This window comes from Hyla sarda, chromosome 13 (genome assembly GCF_029499605.1).
Source record: "Hyla sarda isolate aHylSar1 chromosome 13, aHylSar1.hap1, whole genome shotgun sequence".
Classification (NCBI taxonomy): domain Eukaryota; kingdom Metazoa; phylum Chordata; class Amphibia; order Anura; family Hylidae; genus Hyla; species Hyla sarda.
The window spans coordinates 14108132-14131679 of NC_079201.1; the positions used below are offsets into that span (position 1 = coordinate 14108132).

Below are 23548 nucleotides of genomic sequence, written 5' to 3' on the forward strand. Positions count from 1 at the left end.
ATTTTTCTCCTATTTAAAATGGCAGACTTGGTTCTGTGCATGAATTGTTGTGCATTTATTTCAGGTTCCACTCTTATGAGGTTTGGATGCTGTCAGATCTGTAGACAGTTCTCCTTACTGCAGCAGGAAATAGCATTTTTGAAATCTGAGATGTTTAAATTATCTGTTAAACAAACTCAGACTGGGGCTGCTGCAATTCCACTGCCACAGAGGACCCCTAGAAATGGCAGATGGGTTACTGTTGGTTCGGGAAGACTTAGAGATGTGGATAGAAGACATATCCCACAGTCTGTGGTTCTCCGTAATTCATTTGCTGCACTTTCAGAATGTAAGGGCAACATGGATATTGGCTCAAGCCCAGAAGGTGTGGAACCATCGACCCCTATGTCTAATGTTTACAAGACTGAAGCCAAGGACAAAAAAGATAAAGTAAAATCTAAAAGGAAGCAGCTGTTGCTGGGTGATTCAATCATAAGAAGTGTGGAGCTTAAGGAAAATGGTTTTGTGAGATGTCTCCCGGGAGCTACTGCTAGAAGAGATGGAAGACGTATTCTTAATATTGTTAAGCAAGCAAAGCAGGAAGGGGAAGTTGATGTTCTTGTCCATCTAGGGACAAATGACCTGGCTTGCAATGAAGTTTCAGAGGTGAAGGAATCTTTTATCACACTTAATGTAATGATGGTAATGATGTACAGGATTTTGCATCCACTGTTTCATTTTCTGAAGTTCTGCCTGTGCATAACGTTCACCTTGATAGGCAGAGGCACATTAAAGAGTTCAACTTATTGCTTAGTAAATGGTGTCAAGAGCAAGGATTTGGCTTTGTGTCTCATGATAGCTCTACTTGGAATAGAAAGGAACTGTACAAAAAATATGGTTTGCATCTTTCTCTCAAAGGAACAAATGTACTCAGTGAACAATTCCAAGAATTTGCTAAGGAGTATTTAAACTAGGAAGGGGGGGGCAAAAGAGGGAAAATCCATGAGTCCAATTGCCCCTCGAAACAATGCCAGAACATGTCAGTAGCCCAGAAGTTAAGAAATGACAAGCTCAGAGTCCTGTCTACAAATGCCCGCAGTCTAGGTAATAAAATCAATGAACTTGGGTCAATAATGGCATTTGAGAATGTAGATTTAGTGGCTGTTACCGAGACATGGTTTAATGAAAGGAATGACTATGACATATCTATACCAGGGTACTCTTTATACAGAAGAGACAGAGAAGGCAAGAAAGGAGGAGGAGTGGCCCTATATGTGAAATATAGCATAAAATCTAACCTAATACAAGTTAGTGAGGCAACCACAGAGTCAGTTTGGGTTACGTTGCAGTTTAGTAATCATGCAGTAACTCGTGTAGGTGGGATATATAGACCACCAGGCCAAGTTAAAGAAGTAGATGATCTACTAGTTGAAGAAATATCTAAAATTACAATGAAAGGAGAAGTTATCATTATGGGAGACTTCAATCTTCTGGATATTAACTGGAAAACCAAAATAGCAAGTTCTGCCAGGAGTACAGATATTCTAAATTCCCTACTGGGATTATCTCTACAACAAGTGGTTGAGGAGCCAACGCGGAAGGAGGCCATTTTGGATTTAGTATTCACAAATGGGGATTTGGTATATGATGTTATTGTTGGCGAAAGCTTGGGATCTAGTGATCACCAATCAGTGTGGTTTAATATAAGAACAGTGAAGGAGTTACACCACACAAAAACAAAAGTTTTAGATTTTAGAAAAACAGACTTTTCAAAAATGAGATTAGTCATAAATGAGTCCCTATCAGACTGGAACAAATTACATGGAGTTCAGGAGAAATGGGACTACTTAAAAGACGCTTTATTGAAGGCAACAGAAAATTGCACAAGACTTGTCAGTAAAAGCAGAAAAAGGAAGAGACCACTGTGGTGCTCAGCAGAAGTGGCCAAAATCATAAAAAACAAAAAACTAGCATTTAGTAATTATAAAACAACCCAGAGCAATGAAGATAGGGAAATCTACAAGACTAGGCAGAAAGAGGCCAAGCAAGTTAAAAGAACTTCTAAAGCACAGGCAGAAGAAAAACTAGCTCAGTCTGTGAAAAAAGGGGATGAGACTTTCTTCAGATATATAAATGAAAAAAGGAAATCAAAACAAGGAATAACTAAATTAAAAACAAAGAAGGAAGGTATGTAGAAGAGAATAAGGGGCTAGCCGACTGCCTTAATGAATACTTCTGTTCAGTTTTTACAGAAGAAAAATAAGGAAAAGGACCTCCATTAGAGAGGAAAACTAAGGAATCGTTTGATGCATGTGTCTTTACAGAGGAAGAGGTTCTACGTTTGCTTTCTAAAGTGAAGACAAATAAATCACAGGGGCCTGATGGGATACACCCAAAATTATTAAAAGAGTTTAGCGGTGAGCTAGCAAAACCATTAGCAGATTTATTTAACCAATCAATGGTAACAGGAGCCGTCCCGGAAGATTGGAAATTAGCAAATGTTGTGCCCATTCACAAGAAAGGTAGTAGGGAGGAATCAAGCAACTATAGGCCAGTAAGTCTGACATCAATAGTGGGGAAATTAATGGAAACCCTACTAAAGTATAGGAACATCTGAAATCCCATGGATTGCAAGATGAAAAACAACATGGGTTTACTTCAGGGAGATCATGTCAAACAAATCTTATTGAAATTTTTGACTGGGTGACTAAAATAATAGATGGCGGAGGGGCAGTAGACATCGCATATCTAGATTTTAGTAAGGCTTTTGACACTGTCCCACATAGAAGACTTATCAATAAACTACAGTCATTGAGCTTGGACTCCAATATTGTTGAGTGGATTAGGCAGTGGCTGAGTAACAGACAACAGAGGGTTGTAGTCAATGGAGAATATTCAGAGCAAGGTCTTGTCACCAGTGGGATACCTCAGGGATCTGTACTGGGACCAATATTGTTTAATATCTTCATTAGCGATATTACAGAAGGTCTCGATGGTAAGGTGTGTCATTTTGCTGATGGCACAAAGATATGTAACAGGGTTGATGTTCCTGGAGGGATCCGCCAAATGGAAAAGGATTTAGGCAAACTAGAAGAATGGTCAGAACTCTGGCAACTGAAATTTAATGTGGATAAGTGCAAGATAATGTACCTGGGGCGTTAAAACCCTCAGGCAGAATATAGATTATTTGACACAGCCCTGACCTCAGTATCTGAGGAGAGGGATTTAGGAGTAATTATTTCAGAAGACTTAAAGGTAGGCAGACAATGTAATAAAGCAGCAGGAAACGCTAGCAGAATGCTTGGATGTATAGGGAGAGGTATAAGCAGTAGAAAGAGAGAAGTGCTCATGCCGCTGTACAGAACACTGGTGAGACCTCAATTGGAGTATTGTGCACAGTACCGGAGGCCGTATCTCCAGAAGGATATAGATACTCTAGAGAGAGTTCAAAGAAGATTCTAAACTAGTACATGGATTGCAGGATAAAACGTACCAGGAAAGGTTAAAGGACCTTAACATGTATAGCTTGGAAGAAAGAAGAGACAGAAGGGATATGATAGAGACTTTTAAATACATAAAGGGAATCAATATGGTAAAGGAGGAGAGCATATTTATAAGAAGAAAAACTACCACAAGAGGACATAGTTTTAAATTAGAGGGGCAAAGGTTTAAAAGTAATATCAGGAAGTATTACTTTACTGAGAGAGTAGTGGATGAATGGAATAGCTTTCCTGCAGAAGTGGTAGCTGCAAATACAGTGAAGGAGTTTAAACATGCATGAGATAAGCATAAGGCTATCCTTCATATAAGATAGGGCCAGGGACTATTCATAGTATTCAGATTATTGGGCAGACTAGATGGTCCAAACGGTTCTTATCTGCCGACACATTCTATATTTCTATGTTTCTATTGCTTTTGCTGTGGGCTTTATTGGCTTCTTCTCTGTTGGCACATGGATGGGCATTATAGTTGACAGCTGTCGGGGAGTATCTTCGCCATCTATCCTCAAGGAAAATGAAAGCAGCAGAACTGGAAAAGCGCCTTTATAGCGCCATTTCATGTTGTTCTAAGAATCTGCGGTGGGCACGTGAAGTCAAACCGTGACCAGTTCAATATTAATGGCAACTCATACCAATATCTCCCCATCATCTATGTTTAGCTAGGGATGTGACAACCATTTAGAAAGCCTTTACGGGTCAGAATAAGCAGTATCCTAATTCAATTCTTAAAGGGTACCTGTACATTCAAGAGAATTTTAAATACCTGCATGGTTTTGTTACATTAACCCTTCAGAGTGGTGACAAGGTAATTTTTAACTCATGGGAGCCCCCCATGGTGTGCAGTTATTTCTATTTCCCTCTACTGGGACCAGTAGTAAAAAAAAAAAAAAAAAGATTACATTTAGGAAGCAGCTCTGTGTACATAACAGTAATATGAGTATTTACACAAGGGACAGCTGCCTAGGTGGTAGGAGATAAGAGAGAAACCTTGAATTACCTTTCAAACACAGACACAGCATAGCCCTCTGGAGGAAGAAGACAGACTCAGATTTAATGCACAGAGCCCAGGCTCTCTTTTACATACAAAGCACTAGCTAAACTTTGCCCACACTTCTAGCATTCTACCTCAGTCTCTATGCTGCTACAAATAGAACTCTAATTAACAAAAGAAAGTAAACCACAGCTTGCAGTGAAGTGAGACACCTAGTGGTCATGATTTTAGAGCCTTTTTCTAGGGTAAGGAGTCATTTTTTGTAAATTTGGTAAAAATAGATTAAGCTATCACATGGAGGGAGTTACCTTCACAGGCTTCAAGACAAAGTCTCTTGCGTTCTTTGAGGAGCTCATTGATTTCCTTCTTGGTGTACAGTACAGAACATGCCCTAATGTCAGCATTCACGATTTTTGGGTCAGTTGTCAGGTTGGTGATTGAGAGATGCAGAACCACATCCTTGCCTATTGCATTTGCACTGACCAGCTTGAACTCTCCTGCCAGCTTATCATTTATGCAGGGATATGTACATTCTGTGGTTGTATTTTCTGCCATGATGTCCCAAAATACCTGCGAAAAAAGAAGACAATAATGTAACAAATATGTCATCTATGCTGATTATGTACCAGAATAACTTATATCGATTCAAATTCAGAACAGGTTAAAGTGTTACAATCATAAAAAGAAGCACTCTAGGATTTTTTTTTGCAAAGTTGTGTAATCTATAGTACCATAGTATAGTACAATAAATTTAATAGCTGTGCATCTGAACCAGAAAATCATTGCTGGCTGCTTAGTGCCACAGGGTTTCCCAGGCAGAAGCAGAAAGTTTTTGGGGCACAGAGTGCCAAATTGTGGTTCATTTTTGCACCAAAAACTTTCTGCTTCTGCCTGAAAAACCCTGTGGAAGTAAACACAAATGTCGCTAGATGGTTTTTATTTTGTACATTTTATACATTTTTATAAAAAGATTTTTCACAATTTTTATTTTGTTACTTTTTTTTTATTGGTTCAGGAAGAAGACCTTGTGTGTGCTTTTTTCTGACTTACTTGGGGCTTAGTGGTTTCAGTAGCACACATGTATTATTAAGCTGGAGAGTTGCAAAATAAATGGCACTTTACACTCTGGTGGTGCCAGGCTGCTGCTGCTGCTTGGTTTGTATCTGTCTTGTCATGGGGGAAAAAAGGGGGTGGGGCACATAACTTTTTTTTTACCAATATAAAAATGTGTAAAGCACCCCCTATTTTCTATAACCAGCTAGATACAAAACCAAGCAGTAGCAGCCGATTGCCACCAGGGTAGAAAAGGCCATTAATTTTGTCCCTCCCCAGCCTAGTCTTTTTCCCAAACAGCTCCCTCCTGCCCCCCCAAAAACTTTTAAAATAAAGATAAAGAGAACAAACGCAAGCCTCCCCTTTAGTGATGTCTGTGCTTACTGCCACCGGCAGAAGTATAAAGTTTACGGCGCACAGTGCCCACTCAGGGGATCAGCAGCTGAGTATGAACTTAATTTTAATAATGGGAGTGATCATCAGGTTATGGGCGGGATTATACAGTCAGGGGGCCCATCACCCCCTGACTGTATAATCCGGCCCTGATATTCACTCTCATTATTAAAATTAAGTTCACGCCCATCAGACCGATTCCCTAATCTGTCGTGCAAACTATGGACCCTCATATTGCATGAATGTGAGAGCATATCAAGAAACTGTAAAAATGTGTGTGATCAGGGAACCTTAAAGGGGTACTCCACTGGCCAGCATTCGGAACATCTAGTTCCAAACCCTGTGTGCGTTCTGTGAGGGTCGGCTACACCCCCTCATGATGTCACACCATGCCCCCTCAATGCAAGTCTATGGGTGGGGGCGTGACAACCCCTCCCAATGCAAGTCTATCGGTGGGGGCGTCACGCCCCTCCCATAGACTTTGCATTGAGGGGGCGTGGTGTGACATCATGAGGGGGTGTAGCCGACCCTCACAGCACGCACACAGGGTTTGGAACTAAATGTTCCAAGCGATGACCAGTGGAGTACCCCACTCCAAGCTCTAACAAGCTATTTCATGATAGTAAAATATTTTGTAGGGTTGGCTGAAAGTTGATTTAATTAATAAAAATAAAAATAATAATAATAATAATAAAAAAGGAAATATAAGAAAGATGGCTACATTTTTATTTTATTATGAATAAAATGCATCCATATTGTAAAGTATTTATGTATTTATTGTTAGCAGATTTTCCAAAGAAATCTTGGTTTCCAATTCATTTTGAGTAATATGTAGTATGGGATATTTCTCCTTAAAAATAAGTAGGACATACAGAAAACTTCCATGATATAACCAACACAACATAACACAATAAACTCCTATCAGGGTGACTCATTGTGGCACATTCTATATGTTGTTAGAAGCAAATCACTGGATTAGAAATCAACAAAAGAAAGTAGAGTAGCCAATTAGTGTGATAATCCTCGAATAAATGACCAATCATAGAGGCCTCCTCCGCCCAATGGAAATGGCTCTTGGGTGTTGTGGGTATTGGGAAATATCCAAGTCAGGTCTTGGGCCTAGATCAACTGTTCTAATGAATCCTTAAAGAGGTACTCCGGCGCTAAGACATCTTATCCCCTATTCAAAGGATAGGGGATAAGATGCCTGATTGCAGGTGTCCCGCCGCTGGGGACCCCCGTGATCTTGCACGCAGCACCCCATTAGAATCAGTCCCCAGAGCGTGCTCGCTCCGGGTCTGATCACTGGCGATCACGGGGACAGAGCGTTGTGAAGTCACGGCTCCGCCCCCTCAATGCAAGCCTATGGGAGGGGGCGTGAGAACCAAATCAGAATGCTAAATGGAAAAACCAAAAAAAGAGGCCAAAGAGTCAGAAACAGGAAAGCTACGCAGTACAGAACAAGAGGTAGTACACACAACAGCGATCAAACCAAGTAATGCCAGGTCCATAGAACAAAGGTATACAGTCTGGATACTGGGAAAGCTAAGTACTAGTGACAACAGTAAAAGACTAATCACAGGCATCTGGGGCCAGCATCGCTAAAATAGGCAGTACCATGCCATATGGCACTGATCCCCTGAAAACCAGGGGACCCCTCCTTGAGTGCGGTGCAGAAGCCAGGACTGGACGCTGTGCGGGAGCATGGCCAAGAAAGTTTCTGACATACAGTTGGTTTCCACACAAAGTTTCAATGACTTCAACCTAAAACGTATGACTTCCGGTGTATATTAAGTTGAAAACAGTATACAGTGTCAGTCACTTCACTTGTACTCTACCTATTGTGGGTTATATAGATATATATACCCAAAGTAGCAAAAAAAAGAGCTGCACTATGCATGACTCAAGCCAAAAAATAAGTATAGTGTGGGTCCTCAGCTGGCCCAGACCTCGACCACAGGCAATTTAGAATTATATATATATATATATATATATATATATATATATATATATATATATATATATATATAAATAAACACACTCAATACCTTGCCATATTTTATACCATATCACCATTACTATGTGTAATGCAACAACAAATCAACTCTTCTCAGACGGTTTCCGTAGCAATAGTTAAGAGGTAAGTTGGAAGAGGGACAGCAGAGAGCCTTTTGCTATAACCCCATCACGAGGTGACTATTCAAGCTAACATGGGTTGCCCAGATAAATAGACCAGTTAAAGGGGTACTCTGCCCCTAGACATCTTATCCCCTATTCAAAGGATAGGAAATAAGATGTCTGATCATGGGGTCCCGCCGCTGGGGACCCCTGCGATCTCCCTTCTGCACCCAGTGCTGGGTGCAGCGCCGGAGGCTCATGATGTCACAGCCCCGCCCCGCTCATGATGTCACGGCCAAGCCCCCTCAATGCAAGTCTATGGGAGGGGGCATGACGTCTGGGGTGCTGCAGCTGAGATGGCGGGGGTCCCCAGCGGCTGGACCCCTGCGATCAGACATCTTATCCCCTATCCTTTGAAGAGGTGATAAGATGTCTAGGGGCGGAGTACCCCTTTAAAGGCCTCTTAAAGAAGGGGATTAACAGCCGAACAGGCCAGGTATTAACATATGTGAATAAAACAATCAGCTGGTGAACAAGCAATCACTCGTTCGTCAGGTGATTAATGGGATTTTACATACCTACAAAATCACAGTCACCAAGAAACCAATTGGTAACACACCATGCCATGTACGGCAGCATCCGCAAGGTTGCCTATGTACAAGCCCATCTGTATTTTTCCAGTTCTCCTCTAAATCATTCCGATGTTCATTGGTAAACTTCAGACGAGCCTGTGCAAGAGCTTCCTTCAGCAGGGGGACCTTGCAGGCACTGCAGGATTTCAGTTCTTCATGGCATAGTGTGTTACCAATTGTTTTCTTGGTGACTATGGTCCCAGCTGCCTTTAAATCATTGACAAGATCCTCCCGTGTAGTTCTGACTCCTCGCCATTCTCATGAATATCCACTAGGTGAGATCTTACATGGAGCCCCCGACCAAGGGAGATTGACAAGTATTTTGTGTTTCCTTCCTTTGTAAATAATGACACCAACTGTTATAAACTTCTCACCGATCTGCTCGGTGATGGTCTTGTAGCCCATTCCAGCCTTGTGTAGGTCTTTAATCTTGTCCCTGACATCCTTGGACAGCTCTTTGGTCTTGGCCATGGTGGAGAGTATGACATCTGATTGCTTCTATGGACAGGTGTCTTTTCTACAGGTAACATACAGAGATTAGGAGCACTCCCCTTGAGAGTTCTCCTAATCTAAGCTCCCTGCCTGTATAAAAGACACCTGGGAGCCAGAAATCTTGCTGATTGATAGGGGATCAAATACTTATTTTACTGGTAAAAATACAAACCAACTCATAACTTACATAAAAAATAATAATTCCTGATTTTTTGTTGTTATTCTGTTCAAATAAACCGACCATTAAATTAAAGCCAGATCAAATACTTTATTCCTTCACTGTATTCCTCAGAGGTAAGGATTCTTTCCCACTGCGCTGCGCCCCGTCAAGAACGGGTTTGATGGCTGTCAATTTGACATGGCACAACGGGTAACATGGACCCCATTAAAAAAGCAGTATTTCTTCTGCTATTCTCCCCAGCGGCCCCGCTGGCCGTCACACTACCGTGGGACAACGGTAGCATGAAAGAGGCCTAATTCTGACAAGTTGATTAAAATTATTCTGACTGACGATCAATATATATAAATAGTTATATATTTATAAGCCATTTCTAATGCTGAAAAAAGATATTTGTTGCCTACTCTTAACCTATATATCCAGTTTGCTATTTGCTTGCAACTAAGATGAAGACCTTGGAATGATGCCAGGAGGCCCAAGATGAGACATCAGAAGCCAAAATACTTGAAGCAGATACAGATTGTATAGAAGGGCAAAGATCTGAGATTTTCCAGTTTCAGAGTGAAAGAGCCACATAAGTGAACTTTGGCAAAGAAAGACATAGATGCTTAAATATGCTAATATATAAAGAGACAAATCTCAAATAACCAATCAAAATGTAACATGATGATTTTGATGTGATGACTAACCTCCCTTTTTTGAACTCTCTAAGTTTTCTTGCTGAGAAAGAGTTTATACCAACATTTTGTCTGGTATATATTTCTTTATGTCAACTCTCAGCAATATAAAGCAGCAGTCACGCACATTTTAAGGCCTCATCTGCAACCATCCTTGACAATTCCACCATAAGGAGGAGAAAGTGCATAAGAAGGCCAATTCCCATTCATATGACACCAGTGCCATAGCCTAAATAAAAACATTTTGCATTGCGGATTTGCTACGTTTGTTATCTATTTATGACCTTTGCGCCATGTATTCACATACCGGACAGAGTAACCTCAGCCCTGTGTAAACCTCTATTTTGTAATAATAAACCTTATAATTTTATTTGACATCTTTGTGAATAGTTCAGCTGGTCGGCTTATGCTGTCATATTATCTGCCTGTGTAATCTTCTTCATACCTACAGGTAATTACAACAATTACGAAAATTGCTATTCACGACAGGAGCCACTTCTTTACATAAACAAGCTATAAAAATGTTTTCCTAGAGGCGAATTCTTGTGTGGGATAAAAAAAAATCCATAAAAAAATAAAAATAAATGTAAAGGTTGTTTGCCCATGACAACCCATTGTTAAAATCCTTCTAAGGTATGTTTAAAATGTGTTCAAATTTTTTTTTTTTTACTTTTTTAATTTTACATCCTTGTATTGCAAGAGCCATATTTTTTTTAATTTATATTTATTTATTTATTTTATCTGTCAATGTATCCCTATAGAGACTTGTTCTTTTGCAGGACACATTATTTTTCTCAATGCCACCATTTGGGTACCTGTCACTCGTTGATTAACCTTTACTTATATTTGGGGGGGGGGGGGGGGGTAAGGGTCTATTCACACGGTGGAATTTCTGCCAGCAGATTTTCGCCTCAAATGAAATCCCATTACACTTCTATGGGATTCCGCACACCCGTTGACACCTCAGAATTTCCGCTTGCGCTCGCGAGCGCAAGCGGAAATTCTGAGGTGTGAACGGGAGTGCGGAATCCCATAGAAGTGTAGTGGGATTTCATTTGAGGCGGAATTCCACAATGTGAATAGACCTTGAAGGAAGAACAAAAGAACATCTCTGATTTATTTTTATTTTTAATAAAGTTTATCTTTTTTGTTTTTCCACTATATCTTTATCATGTTAGCCTCGGATTGCTATAATACACTGCACTTGATGGCAGAGGGAGCCTTCATTCATTCCTTCCTTCCTCATTCTAACCATCTAGATGCCACAGTCACAATTGACTGCGACATCTAGGGGGTCAGCTAGGACCTGAATTAGCCCTTGTCCAGAGGCCATTGGAGCAGTAGGCTGATGGCTGTACGCCGGTTGATAACGGCATGTAGCCGAAACGCGTCCTGTATGCCACTTGTGTGAATAAACACCGAAAGATTTTGCAAGAGTACTTGTGAGTGCCGAGACTTCATTTCTACTACCCATCATGGTAAACTTACCAAGAAAGCAGTCATGGTTCTAAGCAGTAGAAAGAACTCTATTAATGCTAACTAATTTTTTTTCTTAACTTACTGAAATTTGACCAAAATACAATAGCAGTTCATCATGGTAAACGTACAAAGCAAGCAGCCACTTGCTGTGGGCACCACCTGAGACACGAGTGCCGACTCCATCTGCTCCTACACTATTGTGTTTACCATGATGAACTTCTATTATATTGTAGTCAAAGTTTAGTAAGTTTAAATGCCTGCATACGTGTATCCCATCTGCTCCCCTAAACATTCTGTGGCAGACGACTACTCGAAAGTATAATACCCGGGTAAAAGAGATCTCAGCTCCTCTGCTAAAGGCTACTCTCTGAACTAACACAAGGACAGAGCCCCAACGTGCATAGCTCTAGCTGAAGAATGCTCTGCTGCCCCTGCTAACGTGGCGCCCCACAATTGGTGCACTTACACCACCTGCCTCCTTTAATTTGCGTGGTACAGGCATTACCAAACCATATTTTCCTGTTACTAATGTTGCTAACATTGTTGACATTTAAAAATTAAAAATCTGTTTTGAAATTTATGGAATTAGAAAGTTTAGTAAGATAAGAAATATTTTTTAGTATTTTTGGAGTGAAAAAAATATATATAGAGAAAAAAATACACAGAAAACAGTTCTAATTCATATGCAAAAACTGAAATTTCTGGTTTGGGATGTCTCTATTTTTAGCATCAATAATTGTCCGACCAAAAACATGTTATAAAAACAAAATAACTGTCGACAAATTTGGCAGAACAACTTCTCAACATTCAAATCCAAACAAACCCAAAACTATTGGGCAGACTAGATGGGCCAAATGGTTCTTATCTGCCGACACATTCTATAAACCTGAGCTACAAGTCAAATTTGCCAAATTTGGGAGTAAATTTGATACCCAATCCCCCTATTCACACAAATGCTGCAAAGACCTAAAACATGGGGGGAACATTTGCCAGAAAGTTCACCTAGTTGAGTCCTAGACTCAACTATATGCTGTTAATTTTGTTAAGTTAGTTTGGGTGACGGGTGATTTTATTTATTTTAACTAATTTAACAAAAATAATTTTACAAAAATAATTTAAGAAAAATAAAAAAAAATGTAAATTAGTTTACATTTTTTTTTTATTTTAACTAATTTAACAAAAATTATTTTACAAAAATTATTTAGCAAAAATAATTCATTCTGTTAAATTAGTTTAAAAAAATAAAAATAAAATCACCGGTCACCCTTTGGGTGACTGGTGATTTTTTTTAAACTAATTTAACAAAATTAACAGTATATAGTTGAGTCTAGGACTATTTTATCACTAGAAGTCATCAGTGGTCACCTGTTGATGCTCATGCCGACAAATAATTTAACAAAAATAATTTAACTAAAATAAATAATTTTGTAAAATTAGTTAAAAAAGATAAAACCACCTGTCACCCTTTGGGTCTTTGATTTTTTTTTAAAACTAATTTAACAAAATTAACAGCATATAGTTTAGTCTAAGACTATTTTATCACTAGAAGTCACCAGTGGTCACCTGTTGATGCCCATGCCGAGCAACACCCAAGGTCCAATTGGTTGGGTGCCAGGGTCAACTCCAGTCAGAGCAGAATTTTTGGCTCTTGAACACTTAAGAAACCAGAAGATCAGTACTAGACCATGCGCCATACCTTCAGACTTCCACTTGCTTCCGATGAGAGACGTCAGCTTTCCAGGATAACACAGTCCTTGGGGTCAATGAGGATGTTGTCTTTTTCGGGCAACGTTGACAGATAAAAGCGTGAAGCCAGCGTTGAATCAGACCTCTGTCTTCGCCGGTGTCTTCATCTCAATCAGCTACAAATTAATAATACACGTTAGTCAGTGCCCAACATCTTTTGTGGAGCAGAAACACACCCTGTCTAACTAGAATCTCTAGTACGTGACGAGATCAAATCGAGAACATCTTGATTATCCTGAGGTTTTAATTCCCTCCCTTTGACGTTTTTGCTATGTGTCATGTGACCTTTTTTTTTGTTTTTTACATTTGCATTGTAAATTACATATTTGGGTGATTTATACACTATCGACAACTAAGTCAACGTAGATAATACAATGGTGAGTGTGCAGAATACACAGATTGTTACATAAACTTGCCCTGGCAGCAAAATACACAACACGAGCTGAGACATAATAAATCAGTGTAGGCATTTTAACCCATTAATAGAGTTGTCTGTGAAATAAAGTGTTCAGGTCTCCTTTTTATTTATTTTTTAAAGATGTATAACTATATGATACTTTTCTCAACATGATTAAATTGTTTTAATTTACTACTGTTCTATTCAAAATTATATATAAAAAAACACTCTAAAAAAAAAATTTGGATTTTAGTCTTGTTTTTTTTTTTAGGCATTTTTTTTCAGGGTTTTTATCATTACAAATCCGATAAGTCATGTGATTCACTCATCATGTGACTCAAGGACTTCTATTGAAGAATTGGGGGAAAAAAGCCACCCCCCCCCCTAAAAAAAAGTTTCAAAAAAATATTTTTAAACTAACATTTTTGCTTTTTTTTTTTGCTTGCTTTTCCCCTTCCATCGAAGTCTATGGGAGAGAAGATGCCAAGATTCCATAAAGACACCATCAATTAAGCATGCTGCCATTTTTTTTAAACTAGCACTGAGCTAAAAAATGTCAAAGGAAAGTGAAGAAAAAAAAAGTATTTTCTACATACTAAAAACCCCAAGCTTGGTCCTGTAATCCTCCCATACGAATTATTATCTTTGTCGCCCTCCACTGCACATTCTCCAGTTCAGCCATGTCCTTCTTATATACAGGGGCAGAAAATCAAACACAATACTCCATATGTGGTCTGACTAATGATTTATACAGAGGCAAAACTATGTCCCTGTTACAAGTGTGGTAGCTTGGGGGTGTAGGGTATGGGGAGTGTAGCTGTGCAGGTAAAAAAGGTTGCTTGTTAACCCTTGCTATTCGTGACGCCAGGGTGAGGGCTCCTCAATAAAGCTTTTCCTACCGCCGCCCTTCCCTGAGTTTAAGTAGATGGTAGTAAGGGATTGTCCACAACCGGAAAGCTTCTGTAAACAGCGTTAACTTTACTGAAGATTTTCTGTATACATCATTAAAGGGGTACTCTGCCCCTAGACATCTTATCCCCTATCCAAAGGATAGGGGATAAGATGTCAGATCGCCAGGGTCCCGTTGCTGGGGACCCCGGGGATCGCTGCTGTAGCACCCCACTATCATTACTGCGCAGAGCGAGTTCGCTCTGCACGTAATGACGGGCAATACAGGGGCCGGAGCATCGTTACGTCACGGCTCCGCCCCTCGTGACGTCACGGCCCGCCCCCGTCAATACAAGTCTATGGGAGGGGCGTGGCGGTCGTCACGCCCCCTGCTATAGACTTGCATTAAGGGGACGGGCCGTGATGTCATGAGGGGCGGAGCCATGATGTCACACTGCTCTGGCCCCTGTATCGCCGTCATTACGCACAGAGCGAACTCGCTCTGCGCAGTAATGATAGCAGGGTGCCGCAGCGGCGATCCCCGGGGTCCCTAGCAGCAGGACCGCGGCAATCTAACATGTTATCCCCTATCCAAAGGATGCCAGGGGCGGAGTACCCCTTTAACATAACAGTCTCTCATCAATACAGCTTCCTTTTGGAGATTGACAATGGTTGGGACTTTAGCTTTAAGAGTCTCTAGACTATTGCGCTGCTCCACTGGATTTGGAGAATTAGTTGCAGTCCAGTAGTCAAGCTATTATTAGCAGGAATTAGTATAAAACTCACGATTTTTGGTTCCGCTGAGGCCAAAGGTTTTGAGGCCTAGCGTGTGGTTGAAAGTTGCGTAGCACACCGTCCTGTTAGTCCGGCATCCACGAGAGCAGCAACCCAAGAGAGCGATAATTGGACGCAGCTCACTTATATGGGTAGGGGCTAGACTAACGCTAATTGGTCCAAACGGATGTCAATCACCATTACAGAGAATGCTGGGTAACACGTGACCCAAGGATCTCCTAAGGTCCTTCAACATACCATAGAGGTTACTTGCTTGGTCACATGACCGAAGGTCCTGCGACGCTGAACAAGGTAAGTACTATACATTCCTATACATTACTATACAATTATAGATACAATTACTAATATATACATTTATGAACATGAAAGTTAGAATTAAGGAGAGGCGACTAGGGGTTGTCACACCTGAGGAACCCTACCTGAACGTAGTTACTCTGACTTTGGGGACCTCTACGCTAGGTACTGGATGCAATACGGTACCAGGACACCACACAAGCCTCTATCCCTCATTATACATGCCATGACTTTATTAGCCTTAGCAGAAGCTGCCTGGCACTGATCACTACAGTAGAGTTTACTGTCCACCAGTACCCACAAGTCCTTACCCAATTTTTTACTATTAACACATAATTGTACATATTGTTTTTACCGCCCAAGCGCATAACCTCCACATTCAATTTCATATGCCATCTCTCCACCCAAGCCTCCAGCTTTCCCAGATCCCTCTGTAATATTATATTATATATTATAATATTATATAATCCTTCTGTTTGTTGATTTTCTTGCTTAGTATTATTTGGAGATAATGAAATTCTACTTTGTAATCGCTCTACAAGGTCATTAATAAACATATTGAAAAGAAGTGAACCCAGTACCGCCCGCTGTGGTCCCCACTAGTGAATGTTACCCAATCAGAGTAAGTTCTATTGATGCTCACCCTCTGCTTCCTGTCACTGAGCCAGTTGCCAATCCATTTACATATGTCCTCTTCTAGTCCCAACATCCTCATTTTATGTATTAACCTTTTGTCTGGCACAGTATCAAATGCCTTTGAAAAATCGAGATATATAACATCCACAGCTTCACCCCGATCCAATCTATACCTGACTTCCTCTTAGAAGCTGATCAGATTGTCTCACAGGACCGATCCCGCATTAAACCCATGTTGGTGCGGTGTTAGAAGCTTATATTCAGTTAGATACTCTAATTTAACATCTTCAAAAATGTAACAAACAATAAATGTTAAAGGGGATATACACAGGATAGGGGATAACTAGCTGATAGGTGGGGGTTCAACTGGTGTGATCACCACAATCCTGGGAAAATATATCAACTATCCCACAAATTGAATGGAGCGTCAGCATGACAGTGAGGCCAGCTTTCCAATTCATTCTATATGGGGCTTCCAAACATTGCTGAGCTCAGTGCTTGGCAATGTTCAGAAGCCCCATAGAGAATGAATGGAGAGCTGGCTGGCATGCTTGCTGCCACTGCGGTAATTCGTGGAACAATTGGCCTCCATTTTTGAGATTGTGAGAGTCCGACTGGTGGGATAAGGGATAACTTATGTTCTTGGAATGACCTCATTAAATTTGCTATGGGCCAGCCTTGTACAACAAACACTGTCAATATGGAATCCATAAATATTAAGAATCAGGGTCTGATTTTTTTCACAATAGGGTAACTACAATTATGAGTACTCAGGGGGAAGCAGCATAATTGGGGAGAAGAAGCAGAATAGTATCATTAAAGGGCAGCAGGATGGGAAGATAGTGGGGAGGGTGTGAGAAAAGAGAGGAGCCGAAGACATTAGGAGATGAGGCATGGCCAAGAGAAAACATATGGTAGTCTGGGGTTGATAGGGAAGAGAAGTAAAAGTTGTGGTATAAATGTGGTATAAGGCTAAAAAATTATTTCATACGGTATAAAGAAAACCATTTCGATATTCCAAATACCGTATTATATTTTTGTACCTAACAGTAATATCTTAAAAGCTTTCCAAACTTGTGTGGCTCCCCGCACAGAATACATTTGCTGATTCGCCAAATTTTCCGAAAAAATTCAGTTCGGTCCAAATTTATTTGTGGTGAATCTGTATTAAAAAATGCTATTTCTGTCTTACAGAGAGTCTCAATAGGGTTGTAGAATACTTTGCCTTGCTGTAACACGCATAGGATGTGTGCTGGGTTAGTGAAATAATACTGTTATTCAGTATGACATGCAGATCAGAGGCATCGCTATTAGAATCACTGTCTCAGGGCGGCACAATGACACAGCCTGGAGGTGGCATCAGTATGAGGAGACCATATAGTGGCTGAATGACACAACGTGGAGGTGGCGGCAGCATGAGGAGACCATATAGTGGCTGAATGACACAACGTGGAGGTGGCGGCAGCATGAGGAGAACATAGGGCCTCACAATTGAAAAGATTAAAGATATTTTTTGACATTTAAATTGAAGATTTCAAGTAGATGAACCTAAACAGTTCTAGGTGTGCATGAGGAGATCACATGGCGGTACAGTGACACAGCCTGGAGGTGGCGGAAGCATGAGGAGACCATATAGTGGCTGAATGAAACAGCTTGCATGAGGCTGAAGCATGAGGAGACCATATGGTGGCTGAATGACACAGCCTGGAGGTAGTGGAAGCATGAGGAGACCACATAGTTGTAGAATGAGACAGCCTGGAGCTGGAATCAGCATGAGGAGAACATATGGTGGCAGAACGAGACACCCTGGAGTTGGCATCAGCAGCATCAGGAGTCCATATTTGTGAAGTGTTGGTGTGGCACCATGGTCAATCTACTCTGATGCATCAGACATTGTTGGGTGGAAATTCTGGCTGATCCAAGCCTGATTCCTGATGCCTGATGATTACATAGGATGCCTCTGTAGTAGGTCAGTTTGTCCTCCCTCTCAGTGGGTGTAAAAAAGGCCCCCATTTTGGGCCGGTAGCGAGGGTCCAAAAAGGTGGAGAGACAGAAGTCATCCCGCTGCCGAATGGTGACAATTCGGCGGTCACTTCGCAAACAAGTGCCATTTGTGCAAGTGACTCGGAGGGACTCCCTGACTCCATCTCCACTTGCATACTGCCACATTTCCAACACATGTCGTAGTAGATGAAGTAGTGGAATGACGTTGTTCATCCCATAATCCTGGCAACTGACTAATAATGGGGCTTCCTCAAAGGGCCTGAGCAAACAGCAGGTGTCACGTATGAGCTGCCACTGGTTCACATTGAAGTTACAAAGGGGAGTCCCCCTATCCGCTTGGATCATCAAGAAATCGGAGATGGCTGTCACGATGCCGGCTGGCAGGTAGTGGACCCTCTGTGCCAGAGAGGGATTGGCGTGGACCGTGCTAGTGGACCGGTTCTAAGCCACTACTGGTTTTCACCAGAGCCCGCCGCAAAGCGGGATGGTCTTGCTGCGGCGGTAGTGACCAGGTCGTATCCACTAGCAACGGCTCACCTCTCTGGCTGCTGAAGATAGGCGCGGTACAAGGGAGTAGGCAGAAGCAAGGTCGGACGTAGCAGAAGGTCGGGGCAGGCAGCAAGGATCGTAGTCAGGGGCAACGGCAGAAGGTCTGGAAACACTGGCAAGGGACACACAAGGAACGCTTTCACTGGCACTAAGGCAACAAGATCCGGCAAGGGAGTGCAAGGGAAGTGAGGTAATATAGGGAGTGCACAGGTGATAACCCTAATTGGAACCACTGCGCCAATCAGCGGCGCAGTGGCCCTTTAAATCGCAGAGACCCGGCGCGCGCGCGCCCTAGGGAGCGGGGCCGCGCGCGCCGGGACAGAACAGACGGGGAGCGAGTCAGGTAGGGGAGCCGGGGTGCGCATCGCGAGCGGGCGCTACCCGCATCGCGAATCGCATCCCGGCTAGCAGCAGGATCGCAGCGCCCCGGGTCAGAGGACGTGACCGGAGCGCTGCAGCGGAGGAGGTGAAGCGAGCGCTCCGGGGAGGAGCGGGAACCCGGAGCGCTCGGCGTAACAGTACCCCCCCCCTTGGGTCTCCCCCTCTTCTTGGAGCCTGAGAACCTGAGGAGCAGACTTTTGTCAAGGATGTTGTCCTCAGGTTCCCAGGATCTCTCTTCAGGACCACAACCCTCCCAGTCACTAAAAAAAAATTTTTCCCTCTGACCTTTTTGGCAGCCAAAATCTCCTTGACCGAGAAGACGTCCGAGGAGCCGGAAACAGGAGTGGGAGGAACAGATTTGGGAGAAAAACGGTTGAGGATGAGTGGTTTGAGAAGAGAGACGTGAAAGGCATTAGGGATACGAAGAGAAGGAGGAAGAAGAAGTTTATAAGAGACAGGATTAATTTGACACAAAATTTTGAAAGGACCAAGATAGCGTGGTCCCAACTTGTAGCTAGGGACACGGAAGCGGACATATTTAGCGGAGAGCCATACCTTGTCTCCAGGGGAAAAAACGGGGGGAGCTCTTCTTTTCTTATCCGCGAACCTCTTCATGCGTGAAGAAGCCTGTAAGAGAGAATTTTGGGTCTCTCTCCATATAATGGAAAGGTCACGAGAAATTTCATCCACAGCGGGCAGACCAGAGGGCAAGGGGGTAGGGAGGGGGGGAAGAGGGTGACGGCCGTACACCACGAAAAATGGGGATTTGGAGGAAGATTCAGAGACCCTGAAGTTATACGAGAATTCGGCCCATGGAAGGAGATCTGCCCAGTCATCCTGGCGGGAGGAAACAAAATGTCGCAAATAATCACCCAGGATCTGGTTAATTCTTTCTACTTGTCCATTGGACTGGGGATGATATGCAGAGGAAAAATTTAATTTAATCTTGAGTTGTTTACAGAGAGCTCTCCAGAATTTAGACACGAATTGGACCCCTCTATCCGAGACAATCTGCGTAGGCAACCCGTGAAGACGAAAAATGTGTACAAAAAATTGTTTAGCCAACTGAGGCGCAGAAGGAAGACCAGGAAGAGGAATGAAATGTGCCATTTTGGAGAATCGATCAACGACCACCCAAATAACGGTGTTGCCACGGGAAGGGGGTAAATCAGTAATAAAATCCATACCAATCAGAGACCAAGGCTGTTCGGGGACAGGCAGAGGATGAAGAAAACCAGCGGGCTTCTGGCGAGGGGTCTTATCCCGGGCACAGATAGTGCAGGCTCGCACAAAGTCCCCAACATCCGTCTCCAGAGTCGGCCACCAATAGAAGCGGGAGATGAGTTGCACAGATTTCTTGATGCCCGCATGACCTGCGAGATGGGAGGAGTGACCCCATTTGAGGATTCCGAGGCGTTGGCGTGGAGAAACAAAGGTCTTTCCTGGAGGAGTCTGCCTGATGGAGGCAGGAGAAGTGGAGATCAGGCAGTCAGGTGGAATGATGTGTTGCGGAGGGAGATCAACTTCTGAGGCATCCGAGGAACGAGAGAGAGCATCGGCTCTAATGTTCTTATCGGCAGGACGAAAGTGAATCTCAAAATTAAATCGGGCAAAGAACAGAGACCACCGGGCCTGGCGAGGATTCAGCCGTTGGGCCGACTGGAGGTAGGAGAGGTTCTTGTGGTCGGTGTAGATAATAACAGGAAATCTTGATCCCTCCAGCAGATGCCTCCATTCCTCAAGTGCTAATTTAATGGCTAGAAGCTCTCGATCCCCGATGGAGTAGTTCCTCTCCGCTGGAGAGAAGGTCCTAGAGAAAAAACCACAAGTGACAGCATGCCCGGAAGGATTTTTTTGTAGAAGAACAGCTCCAGCTCCTACTGAGGAGGCATCAACCTCCAATAGGAAGGGTTTGGAAGGGTCAGGTCTGGAGAGCACGGGAGCCGAAGAAAAGGCAGACTTGAGTTGTTTAAAGGAGTCTTCTGCTTGAGGAGGCCAGGACTTGGGATCAGCATTTTTCTTGGTTAAAGCCACGATAGGAGCCACAATGGTAGAAAAATGTGGAATAAATTGCCTGTAATAATTGGCGAACCCCAAAAAGCGTTGGATAGCACGGAGTCCGGAGGGGCGTGGCCAATTTAAGACGGCAGAGAGTTTGTCTGGATCCATCTGTAGTCCCTGGCCAGAGACCAAATATCCTAGAAAAGGAAGAGATTGGCATTCAAACAGACATTTCTCAATTTTGGCATAGAGTTGGTTGTCACGAAGTCTCTGAAGAACCATACGGACATGCTGGCGGTGTTCTTCTAGATTGGCAGAAAAAATTAGGATATCGTCCAGATATACCACAACACAGGAGTATAATAGATCACGAAAAATTTCATTGACAAAGTCTTGGAAGACGGCAGGGGCATTGCACAGTCCAAAGGGCATGACCAGATACTCAAAGTGTCCATCTCTGGTGTTAAATGCCGTTTTCCACTCGTCCCCCTCTCTGATGCGGATGAGGTTATAGGCGCCTCTTAAGTCCAATTTAGTGAAGATGTGGGCACCTTGGAGGCGATCAAAGAGTTCAGAGATGAGGGGTAAGGGGTAGCGGTTCTTAACCGTGATTTTATTAAGACCGCGGTAGTCAATGCAAGGGCGTAGGGAGCCATCTTTTTTGGAGACAAAGAAAAATCCGGCTCCGGCAGGAGAGGAGGATTTACGGATAAAGCCCTTTTTTAGATTCTCCTGGACGTATTCGGACATGGCAAGAGTCTCTGGGGCAGAGAGAGGATAAATTCTGCCCCGGGGTGGAGTAGTACCCGGGAGGAGGTCGATAGGGCAATCATAAGGCCTGTGAGGAGGTAGAGTCTCAGCTTGTTTTTTGCAGAAAACATCCGCGAAGTCCATATAGGCCTTAGGGAGACCGGTTACTGGAGGAACCACAGAGTTACGGCAAGGGTTACTGGGAACCGGTTTTAGACAGTTCTTGGAACAAGAGGACCCCCAACTCTTGATCTCCCCAGTGGACCAATCCAGGGTTGGGGAATGAAGTTGAAGCCAGGGAAGTCCAAGGAGAATCTCCGAGGTGCAATTGGGGAGGACCAAAAGTTCAATCCTCTCATGATGAGATCTGATGCTCATAAGAAGGGGCTCCGTGCGGAAACGTATGGTACAGTCCAATCTTTCATTATTTACACAATTGATGTAGAGGGGTCTGGCGAGACTGGTCACTGGGATGTTGAACCTGTTGACGAGAGAGGCCAAAATAAAATTTCCTGCAGAACCAGAGTCCAAGAAGGCCACTGTAGAGAAGGAGAAGGCAGAAGCAGACATCCGCACAGGCACAGTAAGACGTGGAGAAGCAGAGTAGACATCAAGGACTGTCTCACCTTTGTGCGGAGTCAGCGTACGTCTTTCCAGGCGGGGAGGACGGATAGGACAATCCCTCAGGAAGTGTTCGGTACTAGCACAGTACAGGCAGAGGTTCTCCATACGGCGTCGTGTCCTCTCTTGAGGTGTCAGGCGAGACCGGTCGACCTGCATAGCCTCCACGGCGGGAGGCACAGGAACAGATTGCAGGGGACCAGAGGAGAGAGGAGCCGAGGAGACGAAACGCCTCGTGCGAACAGAGTCCATATCTTGGCGGAGTTCCTGACGCCTTTCAGAAAAACGCATGTCAATGCGAGTGGCTAGGTGAATAAGTTCATGTAGATTAGCAGGAATTTCTCGTGCGGCCAGAACATCTTTAATGTTGCTGGATAGGCCTTTTTTGAAGGTCGCGCAGAGGGCCTCATTATTCCAGGACAATTCTGAAGCAAGTGTACGGAATTGTACGGCATACTCGCCAACGGAAGAATTACCCTGGACCAGGTTCAACAGGGCAGTCTCAGCAGAAGAGGCTCGGGCAGGTTCCTCAAAGACACTTCGGATTTCTGAGAAGAAGGAGTGTACAGAGGCAGTGACGGGGTCATTGCGGTCCCAGAGCGGTGTGGCCCATGACAGGGCTTTTCCGGACAGAAGACTGACTACGAAAGCCACCTTAGACCTTTCAGTGGGAAACAGGTCCGACATCATCTCCAGGTGCAGGGAACATTGGGAAAGGAAGCCACGGCAAAACTTAGAGTCCCCATCAAATTTATCCGGCAAGGATAAGCGTATCCCAGGAGCGGCCACTCGCTGCGGAGGAGGTGCAGGAGCTGGCGGAGGAGATGACTGCTGAAGCTGTGGTAGCAACTGTTGTAGCATAACGGTCAGTTGAGACAGCTGTTGGCCTTGTTGCGCAATCTGTTGTGACTGCTGGGCGACCACCGTGGTGAGGTCAGCGACAACTGGCAGAGGAACTTCAGCGGGATCCATGGCCGGATCTACTGTCACGATG

At 43.2% G+C, this 23548-nt stretch overlaps 1 protein-coding gene across 1 annotated transcript in view; it reads right to left on the reverse strand.

Annotated features, from left to right (window-relative positions):
- The window catches only part of LOC130297673 (protein-glutamine gamma-glutamyltransferase E-like), a 51264-nt gene that overhangs the window by 14625 nt on the left and 13091 nt on the right, over nt 1–23548 (reverse strand). The window contains exons 2-3 of the mRNA XM_056550386.1: nt 9841–9953; nt 4779–5040 (exon numbers count right to left, since the gene is read on the reverse strand). Of these exons, the coding sequence (XP_056406361.1) occupies nt 4779–5040; nt 9841–9953 (375 nt within the window). The remainder of the gene's footprint in view (nt 1–4778; nt 5041–9840; nt 9954–23548) is intronic.